This window comes from Benincasa hispida, chromosome 3 (genome assembly GCF_027475165.1).
Source record: "Benincasa hispida cultivar pf3 chromosome 3, pf3_genome.v1.1, whole genome shotgun sequence".
Lineage (NCBI taxonomy): Eukaryota > Viridiplantae > Streptophyta > Magnoliopsida > Cucurbitales > Cucurbitaceae > Benincasa > Benincasa hispida.
In genome coordinates, this window is record NC_143480.1 from 3,316,207 (window position 1) to 3,332,311 (window position 16,105).

The following is a 16,105-nucleotide window of genomic DNA, read 5'->3' on the forward strand; positions in this document are numbered from 1 at the left end:
TGTTTCTTTGTCGGTTTGCTTTTTTTTGGATTGGAGTGATTTTCTTTTTGGTTTTGATTCTGGGTGACTTGTTTTCAGCTCGGGGGATTTCATTTTGTGCAGGATCGAAGTGTGGTGTTTGTTTTGAAGTGTGGTGTTTGCTCTGTGTACTGCAAGCTTCAGTGGGTTTTCAATTTTGTAGTGTGGTTTTTGTTGTTGCCTTTTATTTTTTGGATGAAGAATGTCGTTATGAGTTGTTTGATAGGGAGCGTAGAGAAAAATTTTGGACGGCTTTAACGAGAGAATTGACGGTTGCCCTGTCCTGATTGAATTCACCTGGTGAACAGAATAAGAAAATGCTGGCCATTTGCCTCTTTTGACCAACCTGTCACTTTTATTGAATTCTGCTCGGCCAGATTTTACCCGAATGGAGGATTCCCCGAACCAACCAGTGGAAGCAAAACTGGAAGATTCCATTGCTCAGTCAGGTGAAACGCAATTGGACGTTCCAGTTCTTGTACGGAGTGAAGATATAGTTGTGAAGCATCCCAAATCGCAAAAAGCTCCTGCCGTCAATTCGTCAACAAATGCAAAAAGAAGTATAAAAACTGTGAAACCTTCTGCTGCAGATGCACCGAAGGTTAGCTCAGTTAGAAGGAGTATGGAGTCTAAAACAGCTTTAGATTCCAGTTCTAATCTCACCAAATCAACTGCAAGTGGGTCTACTCGAGTTTCAGGCTCAGTTCCAGCGACGAGAAGAAAAAGTACAGGAGGATTGCCCGAGAAGTCACCTGCATCTTCCTCAAAAAAAGTAAACAATGTCAACAATGCTGCAGCCATGAGGACTCCAGCACCTGAACCAACAAGGCATTCTCTCCCAGAACTTAAAAGGAGCTCATTGTCTTCAGTTGTCTCCAAGCATTCACCTCGAACAAGCGTACCCGAGGCTAGAAAGTCTGTTCCAATTTCATCAGCAGACAGGAGTTTGAAATCTTCGATATCATCTGATACACCTGAGAAAGCAACAAGTAAAGAAGCTGCTAAGAGGTCTTCAATTAAGTCAACACCATCAATCTCATCTTCTCTTACCTCAAGAAGGCTCACATCCACTTCCCTGGATAGCAGCGCCAGTAGTGGCAGTGTAGCTAGAAAGACAATCTCAAAGGTTTCCTCTCCATCAGCTCGGTCCCCTGCATTTTCTAGTGGATCAAGGGCTGCATCTTTATCCTCACCTCTTGAAAAGAATTCGAGATCATTGGGACAGAGAAAGGCCAGCAGAACCCCTGAAAGCAGGGATTCTCGGTTTGTTGTTCTTCCTCAGGTGGAAATAAAAGCGGGTGACGATTTGGTAAGGAACTTTGTCAATAATAATTTTATACACGCTCATCTTCATGAACTTCAGCTTGGCCATCCTTTCACTGCTTATTCATAATGTAATAAGTAGTCTTAGGGTGTTGGACACTGGTGTACATTTACCTAATTTTTGTTTATTCTTTATATGCTTCTATTATACACAACACATTAATTATATGTACTCTCCTTTTACATTCATGAGTTAAGGAATGGCCTATAACCCTATATACACTTTTTGGTAGAATGTTAAATGCATCTCCACCTCATCTTGATAGAACATAATTAAATGGCCTAGGTACTGCTTGTTATAAAACTTTAAAATTTAATTTTCAAACTAGATCGTGTCTAACTGCTAGAAAGAGCAGGCTTTTCTCTGATTTATCCTCCCACTAGGATCAAAGGCCATATTTACTAAAGAGATGATCCACTGTTTATTTTCAACTGTAATTGGTCATGGAATGGGGCACCGAGCTCATATTTTTGTGAACTCGGTTGTTCTTGCCTTTTGGTCTTTAAAGTTGAAATTGAATTCTGATGTCATAGGACAAATCTGGAAGGTTCTAATTCGTGTACTATACTACCCATTGCCTTGCTAGAGTCTCACTTGTAACTAGCAACTGAAAGTCCATTATCAATTTTAATCCATAATAGCTACAAATAGAGAAATTCTTACTCCCTATTGATGCCTAAGTTGAGTTGATCTTGAATTTAAATTTGAAGCAAGTTAGAGTTTGTGATAAACAAAATTCATAACTGGTAGATCAACCAGCTAGTACTGTCCATTAGCATAAGTTGCTAACAGTACAAATAGTTCGGGTTTGACCGGACTTGTGCTTTAAAATTGGATCCAAATTTATTGTTTCTCATCAAAAAAAAAAAAAAAAAAAAAGATCCAAATTCTCTAGGATAGTTCAATTTCATTAATCTTCATATTGCAAAATCACTCTACTGAACATGTTCCTTCTTCTTTCTATACTCTCTCTCTTCTTCTTCTTCTTCTTTTGTTGGTATAAATTGAGTTTTGGGAGCCATTCCTTGCCTTATCTTCATGGTCCACTCTCCATTATTTGGTGCTAGCTTTGAGAGATACATGAGAAGACGATGTTCGAAAAATTTGTAGAGTCTGAAAAATTTTGTTGTCTAAGGCACTAGAAGACGGTCTCCGCAGCACAACATCTAATTTATGGGGGAGAACAAAAAAATGCTTTCTTATTTCTATCACTGCCCTCTCTTTATTGTCAATTCTAATTTTTTTTTTCTGAAAAGGATACCATAATTGTCATTCAGAAAATGAAAAGAGACTAATGCTCCAAAATACAAAGAAGTCACAAAAACAAGACAATTCTCAAGGATAATGATGCAAAAAATACAATTATTTTTGTTCTGTTTATTTTGGAAATGATGAGGGTGCTATGAGTATGTCAACCTAGTTGAGATGTCCAGATGCACCTCTTGGTCTTCGTGTAAAGTTTGAATGTTGATACTCTTATACTATGAGCTTTGTCTCATTTCATTATCTTAACGAAGAGACTGTTTCCTTTTCCAAAAAAAAAAAAGTACAATTAATAAACAAAAAAACGTAACTAGTGAAGAACTATAAATTTCTTCCAACTCCCATTCCTTCTAATTTCTGGTTTTAAAAAAACAATGACATCTTTTTTCTTGGCATGCCAAGGTTGATTGATTAGTGACCAGTGGCTTGAACTCTGTCTGTAGAACTGTCTGTATGATGTCTCATCCATTTTCTGAAAAATATTATTGTTGTTTCATCTAACTATATTCTTTCTAGAAATCCATGGTTGTGAAAAATATCATTATTAAGTTTGTTTTGATGTGATGCATCAGAGGTTGGATCTCAGGGGCCACAGAGTCCGCAGTCTTAATGCTAGTGGGTTGAACTTGTCGCCTAATTTAGAGGTAGGCTTGTGTATTCTTGACATACTCTTTTTGTATCTAAAACTGTTATTTGTTGTATAGTAATTTTTTAAAGAATAATTTACCTGTTTCTTTATATCATTGTTTCTGCTACATTTTTTTTGTTGAATACTGAATTCTAATGAAATATTAGATTTTTACTTTGGTGTAAAATAATTTCAAAGACCATTACAAGCATGCTTATAGGTTCTTAGTTATTGGTTAGATATGATAAATTGATATGGAAATTGGTTTTTGTGGGTGAACAATCCATGATTTATGTAGTGAGGTTACATTGTAACACTGACGGGGAACATGTAGATAAGCCCCAGATGCATTGGACTTATAGGACTGTTAAGAGACAGTTAAGGGCAGGACAATAAGAGTGTTTCCTGCATGTGGCCCATGAGAGAGAAGAAGTTAATTCGATGAGGCAGGGGTTTGTTTGGCAATCAATTGAATGAATGTAAAGGGGATTGCTTGTCAAGGATGGTAGCAGATAGCTCTTGTCTCGTGAGAGAGAAGATCTCTCATGGTCTTTTCCTTGTTTTCCTTTGAATTGACTGAGGTATATTTCCTCAGTCGTTTACCTTTCCTCAAGCTCACTTTTTAGTCATTGGAGTAGTTGGCATTCATATGTTTTACTCCATGGAAGCATCAAGGCGCCTGACATGTTTTCAAGGGTGAAAGCACCTTCCATGCTATCATACACCTTAAAAGTGACTTCACAGAAAAGGAGCAGAAGAGCTATTATTAGAAACCCAATAGGCTCATATTTGAACAAACATAAATGCATTTATAAGGGAAGATATAAGCATCGCTCTTCCTTTCTCTCTAGACTCTCGGTCATATATTTTCTTATCTTCCATCACAATTCAACCAACTTCTTCACTTTTGCTTCGCTGGTAATTTGAAGTGCATGATTTGATTTCCTGATATTGTTTTTGGTAGTTTGTTTATTTGAGGGACAATCTCTTGTCAACATTGGAAGGAGTAGAGATACTGAAGAGAGTCAAGGTTTGTCATTTCTTTATATCCATCCACATTTAGTTCTTTTGATGTGTATTGCTTATGTGCAACGAACTAAACACAGTTAATCAATAACGCAGTTCTGAAACTTGGTAACGTTGCTAATAACTTTTTAACAACTTTTGTGATTTTGTTTTTTATGCCTTTAATTTTCTAATTTTCCCCCTTTATTTTCAGGTTCTAGACTTGAGTTTCAATGATTTTAAAGGACCTGGATTTGAACCTCTTGATAATTGCAAAGCTCTTCAGGTATTATCTCTCGCTCTTTTTTTTTTTTTTTTTCCTTTTTCTTTTTCTTTTGAAAAGCATTTGTTGCGTGGAAGATTAACTATTATTCCTAAATGTTTTTTATGGTTTTAGCAACTGTATCTGGCTGGTAATCAAATTACTTCCTTAGCGAGTCTTCCACAACTACCGAATTTGGAGGTAAAAGTTGGAAAAAAGCCCTCACCCATCCGACCCTGCCCAGCCCAAAATTATTGTTCGCAAGCCTTCTGACATTCTTGCTCCTTTTCTCTGATATTTATTCTTGTTTTTCATTTCATTGTCCTATAGTTTCTCTCTGTTGCCCAAAATAAGTTGAAGTCACTTTCAATGGCAAGTCAGCCTCGACTTCAGGTTTTTATCTATCTAACGTTTTCTTTTGTCAGCAGGTCATTCAATTTCTTTCGACCTCTCTCTCTCTCTTCTTATTTAAGACATGCTTCAAATTTTTTTGCAGGTACTAGCTGCCAGCAAAAACAGAATTTCAACCCTCAAGGGTTTTCCTCATTTACCTGCACTGGAGGTTAGTTATCTGTTTATATAGGTTTACATAAAACGTATAAATGGCCTAAATTCAACCACTTAAAACTGTTATGTACGTCTAGGCTGAAAAAGTTTGCTCGACAGTTAAAATGGCATATTTATTTGTAAAATTTGTTCACTTGAAGTTAACTTATGTTAAAGTTCGTTATTGTTCATCTCATTTCAACCTCTTGAATAGAAGCAATGTCTATAGAGACAAAGTTAAAGTTCACTATTCCATTAACTTCTGATGATTTTTTACAATGCAGCATTTACGTGTAGAGGAGAATCCCATACTCAAAATGGCACATTTAGAAGCAGCTTCCATCTTGTTGGTTGGTCCTACTTTGAAAAAATTTAACGATAGAGGTGACCTAATTAAAATTTATTTTGCAACTATCTATATTGGAAATGCTGGCCTCTCTCCCTTTTTTTTTTAAATGGAAACAAATCTTTTTATTGAAGAAATGAAAAGAGGCTAATGCTCAAAGTACAATGAGACAAAATAAGCAAGATAATAAGATAAAGCTAATACAACCCCAAATAACCCAAAGCTGGAATTGGCCCTCTCCTTTTCAAATCGGTAGTTTACATTTCAGATAAAGACCATTGGATGACACTCCCTTTTTTATAACTTCAATTTGGGATGTATATGGGTCTGTTTGTATGTATACATTTATTGATAAAAGTAACTTCTGGCTTCAACAGCTAGAGATTCGAGAAGAGATCTTTTGGTCCACTTTTCTCTGGAGTTCTTTTAAAGCTTTTGTTTCAATTCCTCTCTCTCTGATTGTCTTCAATTGAAAAACCTTTTTGAAACCTTGGAAGCCTTCTTATGTTTCATCATCGTGAATGGAGTACTTGTTGGTGGAGAGTCTAGAGGAAAGCTAGAATTCTTTGGAAGTGTGCAGCAAGGGCCATTGTGTGGATAGAATGGAAAGTGTGTAACCAGAAGACCTTTGAACATAGGATGCCACAATGGATTGTTTTGGAACAATATACAGCATACTACTTCTGGGTGGTGCTCAAACCACAAGCAATAATATTGTAATTAATAGCCTCTTGATGATTACGAATATTTGGACTTTCATTGTGTAGTTTCTTTTTGAGCAGGGACATCTCTTCTTTGAAAAGAAAAAAAAGGAGAAAAAGAAACTACGTTACATGAAGAGAAACTATTTGACTAAAATAGCAAATTCGAAATATGTATGATATATTGAATCGACTATTAGCTATTAGCTTTTGTTTTTTATGTTTGAAAATTTTGGACAGATCTCTCTCGAGAGGAGGTTGCATTGGCTAAGCGTTATCCTGCGCATACTGGTCTATGCATTAGAGATGGTTGGGAGTTTTGCCGTCCAGAGCATGCAGCAGGTCGTTACTATTCTGCTTTTAAAACCACGTTTATCGCCTTTTAGTTACTTCACAAAGCTATTTCACTCGATTCTTTATCCTCGGAGTTGGCATATGATTTTGCAAGAATCAGGTTACTTGATATTGTTGAAACTAGGTTTCAGGCAAGGACTTTTTGGTATGGTAGAAAAAGATATTACCAAGGAGCATGAAAACGATTTAGTTGATAGGAAAATTGCTAAATGATTTATGGACAGGTAGCAAAGCATAGGAATGTCACGTACGCTTCCAACTGTCGAAGGGAAACAACATCTGTTAGAGTGTTGATATAATGCCAAATTTACTTTCACCCATCAACTTAAGCTTTTGAGTCACGGTGATTTAAAATGATACCAGAGCTAGAGGTCATGTGTTCAAACTCTTGCAATATTATTTCTAACCCTAGTTAATATTGATTTCTATTTGTTGGGTCTTCTACTTATTTCAAGTCTGATATAATATTATGTTGGAATACCTTGAATTTGTTATGTGGTGCTCCGAATGACCAAGTACTTTGCTTTGTATTTTGAATATTTCTCTCCAATAATAAATTGTTCTCTCTGCTCGTGAATGTAGTTAACACGTTGTTAATGAACCACGTAAATCTCTGTGTTGATTTTCTTTTATTTTACGTTATCTGTGTTCTTTGTTTATCGATTCCATAACATATTAAATTTACCTTCACCCATCAACTTAAGTTTTTGGACCAATCGGTGATTTAACAATATCCTATCTTCTTCTTTTTTAATTTTTATATGTATAACAAACTACAAGGTCATACAAAAATAAAGCCCAGAAAAAAGGAGCATAACTACAAAAAGGGGCCCAAATAAAAAAATTAAAATTAAAATACAAATCCAACTCTGAAAGGGAATTTCTATTCATCAAGTTATACTTAATTTGTTTATAAATACATTGGTCAATTGTATAATCCTCATCCTTTCAATTAAATTGTGTAAATCAAAAGTGAAATAAGTTGGCTTACAAACAGGATCATGTTCATGTCAAAATATTGTTCGAATACTTTTTCCATGGATGAACTTGGCATACAATTATGTTTATCAGGTCCTTTGATCTTTGTTGATTTTAGTGCTAATTCTTTTCCATGTGTTCCTTAAATGACCAGACTCAACTTTTCGCTTTCTTCTTGAGAAATGGAAAGATCATTCTCCCCCTGGGTACTTACTCAAGGAAGCATCTGTTGATCGTCCATTCGAAGAAGATACTTGTCTCTGCCATTTTTCATTTAACCCAGAAGATGCAAGTGACACACAATTAGTGCTAACATATCAATGGTTTATTGGGGAGAGAATAGCTACAAATTTTGCTGCTATACCTGATGCTACTGCTGAGGTACAAGACCCTAGAGTGATTTATTTTTCTGTTTTAGCCTTGTGATAAAATGGAAGGACATCATTCTTATGTCATGCTGGTGATGTTTGGGAAGGTATATTGGCCAAAGCATGAAGATATTGGAAAAGTGTTAAAAGTAGAGTGCACTCCCATCCTTGGAGATACAAAGTATACTTCCATTTTCGCGATATCGTCTCCAGTTGCCCCAGGTACCTACGCTTGTTTTGTTAGGAATACAAATGGGTAAGATGGGATGTACCCTTGCTAAAATATGTTTTTGGTGTTCAATATATGTGTTTCGTACTGTTCTCCGTCAAGTATATAATATATTTTTCTTCCCTGCCTCTTCTTCTTTCTTTCTTTCCTATTTATTTATTTATTTTTTATTAAAAATAATTTCATTGAGAAGATTAAATTGTACAAAAGAATTGAAATACCCACCCTCGAAAAGTGGTTACCAAAAATTCCTCCATTTGTATAAAAGAGTGCTAATGCTGTCATTGCCATAGGGTGAGACATTTTTACTCCAAGATAATGTAAAAAAAGACAGATTAAAAAGGGGTTTCAAATATCTTCTCCTATCTTTTTATAGAAAGGAATCTTCTCCTTATCTTGGAAGATACGGTGATAAGCCAAATATCTTCTTTGCTTGTTGGAAAGAGGAGGATCAAGGATAACAATGGTGTTAGGAGTAGCCACAGTCCACCCAAAGGCAGTGAGAATAAGCCTCCTAATTCTGTTTAGGAGTAGCCACAGTCCACCCAAAGGCAGTGAGAATAAGCCTCCTAATTCTGTTTAGGAGTAGCCACAGTCCGCCCAAAGGCAGTGAGAATAAGCCTCCTAATTCTGTAAGGATATGGACAAGTGATGAAAATATGGCACTGAGATCTGCTTTCAGCTAGAAGAATGAAAGTAAAAAAAGAGGCCACCTGAAAGAATGTATTTGGTTTTTTATCAATGAAGTACAAATTCTAGAGAGCTATGAAATTTCTGTCTCACTTGCTTCTATTAAATTTATTTGGTAACTCTAGTTTTTTAAAGTTAGAATGCATGGCTTCTGATTTAGAATAAACAGAAATGTTTGCTAGCTCAGGGGTGGTAACTATGAGCTCTTCTCCCAAGTTCTTATGTAATTACTCTCCAACTACAGTTACCTCAAAAATCTTTTTGTAATCTGTGGAAGTCCTTTTTCATTTTAATACTCGATGAATATGTTGTTATACAAAAGAAAAAGAAGTTTTGAGATTGCTAGAGTCAAAGCTTCTTCTTGGTGATCCCTCTCTAAGAAATTCTTTGATTGTTCAGTTCAAGATATTTGTCTTAATTGGAATACTTTTGTTCATTCTATGTAATTATATCTTTATGACATAAAGTATTCTATCGGCATTATCATATTTTTTTTGAGATGCGATGAGGATGCTATGGGTGTGTCAACCTAGTTGAGATAGCCAGGTGCATTTGCTGATCTCTAGTTCTAGTTCTTGTTTTTTTGTTGTATCTTTGTAATTTGAGCATTAGTCTCTTTTCACTTCATCAATGAAAAGTATTGTTTCCTTTAAAAAAAGAAAAGATTACTTTTCTCTTATTGCTGTTCTTTTGTTGGGATTCATACCAAGCTATCTTCATAATTACTTATGAGCAGCTTAGATAATGGCATTATCCAGTCATATTTTTTAATTTTATTTTTTTAAGGAAGCAAAATTCCGAAGGTTGTAAACCTTGAAGTGCACGGGGAGCTTATGGAGGGTAATATTATCAAAGGCTCAGCTGTCGTGGCATGGTGTGGAGGATCTCCTGGGAAAAGTGTTGCCAGGTAAGATTTGATTAAAATGATTATGTATTCTATTTGGCTGTTGGCATCATGATAAAAATGGAAGCCTTCAAAATTTCCAATTGACAGTTCGTAAGTAAATATTAGGACTTGTACCTATATAAATATTATAGGTTTAATTACTAATTTTGGTCCATTGGTTTAGTTTCGATTTGATCCATATTAATTTGATGGTTATAGTTTGATCTTCATGATTCTAATGGGTATAATTTGTTAATTTGGTCCATATGTTTTGGTCAAATCTCACATATTGTCCTTTTCACTCCAATTCGTTACCATATAAAATACATGACATATTTTCTGTACATTGACCATCTCTTTGCCGCTTGCCATGTTGTGTTTGGATAAGGTTTGAATCAAGACAATTAAAGGTTATAAAGCGGATCACTTTGTCTAATGCTCCATGTTGAACCCATTTATGATAACCAAGTAGTTAGCTAGAATACATCCAAGGATCATTTTCTCCCCAAAACTCCAAACTATTTAGCTATGAGGATCGCATCCAAGAAACCCCTCAACCGTTTCTAAAGCCTTCTCCAAGTCCAACTTTATAACACTCCGTTTTCTTGGAGAAATATGCCAATCTTCAATCAACCCATTAACAATCAAAGAGGCATCCAAAATTTGTTTATTAGCAACAGAAGCCATTTGATTTTCAGCAATAGAAGATACGAAAGAGCATGCTTCAACCTATAGTCACATGGGATAAGATTGATAGGTCTATAGTCTCTCTCTCTCTCTCTATATATATATATATGTAGATGTATATGTATAGTTTTTTTAAACAAGGAAATATAACTTTTTATTGATGTAAGGAAGAGAGGCTAACGGTCAAAATACAATAGTAGTCACTAACCGATTTGGCATCCACTTTCTTTGATACAAGGCATATATGGTCTCATTCAAAGCCACATTGATGATTCACCATTAGATTGTGTTTAATAGTATTCCAAGAATTCTTAAAAAAGTTCAGTAGTAATCATCCGGAAACAGTCCTATAGTAGCTAATACATGCACATATGCATATAAGCATGGTCTTTTTCTGAAAAACTATCTTTACATCCTCAGTTGGTTAAGGAGAAAGTGGAACAGCCCTCCTGTTGTTATTGTTGGAGCAGAAGACGAGGAGTATTGCTTGACAGTAGATGATATTGATTCAAGCTTGGTTTTCATGTACACACCTGTTACAGAAGAAGGTGCCAAAGGCGAACCTCAATATAAATACACCGATTTCATCAAAGCCGGTATGTGGATGAAGAACTGCATAGATGTTTTCTCAATCCTAGCTATACTTTTTTCTACTGAAATAAACAAATAAGTACGTTTTTAGTACGTTTGAATTAATAAAATGTTTGTTTCCTTTTTTTTTTTAAAAAAGTATGTTTTTAGTATTCTTTTAGAATATGCATTTTATTGATTGACTGAGCTGTACTGATTACTATCGAAAGGTAATGCACTTACAGAATGGAAAAAAGTTGGCCGGGAGATAAAAAAAGTTTAGTACTTATCCTTTGTTTGTATCCTCAATGATTGAAGCCCTTTTTGTAATATGTTTTGCTTTTTTATGTGTTTTTGTATGGGCTCGTTTTGTCTTTGTTTTTGTTTTTGTTTTGTTTTGCATTTTTGCATGTTTTACTTTATCTTTTTATTACTTTTTTATTTCTTATGTTGCCTCCTGCATATTCTTTCATTAGGTCTACTGAAGTACAGTTTTCCATACTATAGTAGATCCAACGAAAGAAATAAAAAAAGTATAGTTTTCATATAAATAGAAAGAAAGAAAGAAAATGTTAGGACTTGATAGCCAGGGATAAAATAGTAATTAGCAAGATAGTGTGTTAGGAGTTCCTTATAAATAAACAGGTTGAGCTCTGAGGATTTTGAGCAATTGTTTAGTTGATTTAGATTTAGACTTGAGTGCATCTCAAGAGAGGAGATTCTTCTAAGTGCCTTGAATACTTGGCTATATTGTAATTTTCATATCTTTTATTTTTCATTATATTTTAGCTCTCGAGTTTCTGTCACGAAAGAAAAAGAAACAAAAATTATGGGTGGAGGACAAGAGTAATAGAAATTACGAGCCATTCTAGTGTTTAGATAAGTACAAGTCATAAAGTTTCATAGTGTTAGCCCTCAAAAGGATATTATAAAATGAGATTAGTTCTTAGCTCTTACTAAGTGTAAATATTCTCATTTTTATTTATTTAAAAACAGCATTAGAAACGAAGCTAATCATGACCTCTGATGGCAGCTCCCCCATCAGTTCTTAATGTTCGAATAATAGGAGATGTTGTTGAAGGAACTACTATCAAGGGAGTTGGTGATTACTTTGGCGGAAGAGAAGGTCCAAGCAAGTTTGAATGGTTGATTGAGAACCAGGATACTGGGTGAGTATTAAGTTCACATTTCTTTTTTTACAATAAGAAACAAACTTTTCATTAATCGATAAAGGAAAAAAAAAACAATTCTAGGATACAACTCCCAAAGGGAGCAAAGATAACAAGCAACGTGTTTTAGTTTCATCTTTTAGAGAACATCAATGTTTGTTTGGATAATTTTCTTCTGCTTCTGTACTGACCTATGCTTTTGATGGGCTAAAGGTTTACAGATGTGAACTTGATAAACCTGATCTAATGCATAGTTTTTGTTATGTTGCTTCTATCTGCCATTTCCATGCCCCTTCTGCTCCTGTCACATATCTATTTGTCGTTAGTTCATTTGTAATGCAGACTGATTATGCTACCCATCTGATTGGATTGCTAGAATTCCAGTTCTTTATAAATTATATCAGAAGGGCCAAGCCTCAGTTAATTGGTTAGCAATGGGCTAGAACATTATCTGGTAGTAAGATGTAGTTACTAGGGAGAGTGAGAAGTGTATAGCAGAGGGTATGGAATAGTTTAGGAAGGGTGGGAAGCCTCTCAAAAGCTGGAAAATTGCACCAAATTGCTCAGTTACCACTTAATAAACCCCACTGAGGCGTTCCTAACACCATCTTTCCTGTTTTTAAAAAAACAGATTTGAAACAGCAACATTTTTAGTTCTTGAATTTGTTATTTGTAGATATTTTTTATATCCTGTTATTAAAATTTTCTTGACTTCTTTTGCAGAGATTTTGAGTTGGTGTCTTCTGGTACATGTGAATATACCTTGAATAAAGAAGATGTCGGGCGACAATTAACTTTTATATACGTGCCTGTCAATCTGGAGGGTTTGCCTTTTGCCCTTTTGTTTTATAATAATTGGTCTAATATTTAAATTTGGTTGCCGTGAAAATAATCAATAATCTTATTTAATGTGTCTTAGGGCAAGAAGGCGAATCCGTGTCAGTAACATCTAATGTAGTTAAGCCAGGTAATTTGAGTAGTTTCAATTTTGAGATCTATAAGTTTCTAGCAACGTCCTTTGGCAAAAAAAAAAAAAAGTTAAATGCGCATGGATTAGTATTTGATGAGCTTTTTCAGATATTGCAGTTTCATGCACACGCTTTGTTCTAGTTTCAATAAATTAGATTTCATGTGCAATTTCAAGTTTGATCTCTCCAAGGATGATGGATTCCTCATCCCTAAGATCTTAAAGTTGCCCCTTCCATTTCATTGGTTTTCTTTTAATACCGTCTTGATTTTTGTAAACAATTGACAACTTGTAGGTGTCAGTATCTAGGGGTTGAGAGATTGAGGGATTGGGAGGATGTTTGGAAGGTTGTTAGATTTAACACCTCTTTGTGAGTGTAAATATTTCGTGCTTTTTAGCCTTTAGGTTGTACAACTGTATTACTGAGTTCTAAGGAGACAAGAACCAAAGTCTGTTTAGGTTGGTCTCGGCCAGCTCCGTTCTGCTAGGATGGTCTCAAGAGTATTTCACGCTTTTTGTAATTATCAACTATGCGTCATTGTTTTGAATTGATGTCTGTTTCTACTTAGTCAAGGTCTGGATTACTTTTGTGGTGCAGGTTTTTTTTGTATGCCCTTGTCTAGTCTTCCATTTTGCTTGATGAAACTTGGTTTCTCATAAAATAAAATAAAAAAAAAGAGAGAAAAAGAACCAAATAACACCTTGTCATGTTTGTGTTGTTCTCATATCTCTTAGGTGTTGTGTTTTTGTCATTATGCTCTATTCTATTTTTTCCTACTTCTGTTTGAAAATTGTATCCATGCATTTAAGTTTCTATCTATCGCTCGTGCAAAACCTGCATAAGGTTATTTATATTTTATATACGCAAATTATCCATCCTTTCTTTTTTAGCTTTGCTTTTATATATTATATACTGGAAATGTAAATTTTTAAAAGTGATGTTCTTAAAACATATATAGTCGAACATTACTTTACTTGGGTATATTCCCTCTCTTTCCATTTCTTTTTCCCACTTGCAGCTCCTCCAAAAGTCACAAACCTGAAGATAATTGGAGATATAAGAGAGAACAGTAAGATTACTGTAACCGGTATTGTTACTGGAGGAAGTGAAGGCTCTAGTCGAGTACAATGGTTTAAAACAAGATCTTCAATATTGGAAAGTTTGGATGGTTTTGAGGCATTAAGCACATCCAAAATTGCAAAGGTAAGCAGCAAACTTGATCACGTTGTCAGTTACATCTTAGGCAATTTTCAAATGTTGGAACACTACCTTTAAGTTTGATGTTTGTCTAGGCATTCCGCATACCTTTAGGCGCTGTTGGCTTCTATATTGTTGCAAAATTCACTCCAATGACTCCAGATGGTGAATCTGGGGAACCAGCTTATGCAATATCAGACAGTCCAGTTGATAGTAAGCCTTCTTACTATGTTTATTTATGTCTTTAAATTTATTGAAATTTCAACTAATCGAAGAGTGGGATAATTCATATAGTCAATTAATATAATTTTATGACCTTAATGTGCATAATAACATATTTGTGAGTAATTTTTTCTAGAAAAGGTACAGAACTTTTCATTAAAGAAATGAAAAGACACTATATTTGGGAGTGATTTTAAAATGGTTAAAATCACTTTTGTCATTTTCAAAAATACTTCAAAACATGGTTTTAATGGTTCAAAATCAATCTTGATCATATGGAAATCACCTTTGAAAGTGTAAAATCAAATCGGCCTTAGCTTGTTCGATTTGAATTTGCCAGAGTTAAAAATTCTTCTTCTTGGTATTCTCTCTCCAATCTATTTGCAGAATTTTCTATGCCTTATGCTTAACTGGGATTGTATTTTTGTTTTCAGTTTAATTATCTTGTATTGATCTATGTATTAGTTTAAGTGTATTTGGCAACTTCTTGTTTCGTTTTGTGTCCTTGTATTTTGAGCATTAGCCTCGTCATTTATTTAATGAAAATCTTGTTTCCTTTTTTTAAAGTAAGTATAAAATCAAATATTAAATTTAATTTAAACAAGTAGAGACAAGTTTTAGAGTAATTTTGAATCTGACAAAAGTGATTATAACTATTTCAAAATTACTCAATGCCCTTAAAATTGTAAACATTTTTTAATTTTAAGTATGCATACAAACTTGCATTTTATTTCTTCAGCTCTTATCTCAATTACAAAAAATTCTGCAGAATAAAAAATTTCTTTTATCAAGTTGTTGGAAATGATTAGGTAACTAAACCATTTTAAACTAAAAATTTAACCCAAAAATACATGTGGCAGCACAAACCATTTGCCCTTTGATAGTAATGTGGCAAAAAATAATGTGCTTGCATGAAACCTGCTCTTAGGAATAAATAACAGTTTGAGTTGAATCATGATTAGTTTGTAAAAGTAAATCTTACAGCTTACATGTTCAACATGTGTATTATTGGGCCTAAGATTTTTATTGCCCAATCAGCGTGCAGTTCATTCAGAGTATACTTGTATCCGTCAAGAGCAGTGACATTTTAGATGTCTCCTTATTCAGTTTCTGTTAGTTATATCAAATTAAATTTATCTTTACCCGCTAGTTTAAGTTTTTGGGTCAATCGGTGATTTAAGATGGTATTAGAGCAGATGGTCTAGAAAGGTCCTGTGTTCAACCCCCTGCAATATTATTTCCTCCCCATTTAATATTGATTTCCACCTGTTGGACTTTTTTCATATTTCAAACCCACAAGTGAAGGAGAGTGTTAGTCATATAAAATTAAATTTACCTTCACCCCTAGTTTAAGCATTTAGGTTAGTCAGTAATTTAAGAGTTTTTTCCTGTAGTGCTTCCTCCTAGCTTGAACTTCTTATCAATTACTGGAGATTACACTGAAGGCGGGATATTAACAGCATCATATGGTTATGTTGGTGGTCATGAAGGAAAAAGCATTTACAGATGGTATCTTCATGAGGTATGCACCTTGGTCCTGTTCCTTTAAGTGGTGTATCGTCATCATGTGCAATAATAATAATTTATTGTATGGATAATCACCATGAGTTTTCACAGTTGTTAATCAACATGTACTAAGCCTACTGTTGGGCCACAACCACCAATATTTATTGTCTATCATAGGCAGGGTAAAG

The 16,105-nt window shown here is 34.6% G+C and overlaps 1 protein-coding gene across 4 annotated transcripts in view; it reads left to right on the forward strand.

Annotated features, from left to right (window-relative positions):
- AIR9 (Outer arm dynein light chain 1 protein) overlaps positions 1–16,105 on the forward strand; it is a 34,554-nt gene that overhangs the window by 270 nt on the left and 18,179 nt on the right. For 2 of the 4 annotated variants that reach the window (XM_090311497.1, XM_039025081.2), the window contains exons 2-20: positions 103–1,327; positions 3,178–3,249; positions 4,198–4,263; positions 4,453–4,524; positions 4,636–4,701; positions 4,831–4,893; positions 4,997–5,062; positions 5,331–5,430; positions 6,334–6,435; positions 7,580–7,806; positions 7,901–8,015; positions 9,499–9,619; positions 10,706–10,881; positions 11,889–12,024; positions 12,748–12,848; positions 12,944–12,991; positions 14,011–14,195; positions 14,285–14,402; positions 15,806–15,933. In XM_090311497.1, coding sequence (XP_090167623.1) covers positions 407–1,327; positions 3,178–3,249; positions 4,198–4,263; positions 4,453–4,524; positions 4,636–4,701; positions 4,831–4,893; positions 4,997–5,062; positions 5,331–5,430; positions 6,334–6,435; positions 7,580–7,806; positions 7,901–8,015; positions 9,499–9,619; positions 10,706–10,881; positions 11,889–12,024; positions 12,748–12,848; positions 12,944–12,991; positions 14,011–14,195; positions 14,285–14,402; positions 15,806–15,933 — 2,883 coding nt within the window. In that variant the 5' untranslated portion in view covers positions 103–406. Of the gene's footprint in view, positions 1–78; positions 1,328–3,177; positions 3,250–4,197; positions 4,264–4,452; positions 4,525–4,635; positions 4,702–4,830; positions 4,894–4,996; positions 5,063–5,330; positions 5,431–6,333; positions 6,436–7,579; positions 7,807–7,900; positions 8,016–9,498; positions 9,620–10,705; positions 10,882–11,888; positions 12,025–12,747; positions 12,849–12,943; positions 12,992–14,010; positions 14,196–14,284; positions 14,403–15,805; positions 15,934–16,105 lie in introns of all 4 variants that reach the window. The other 2 variants (XM_039025080.2, XM_039025083.2) reach the window with 1 other exon arrangement.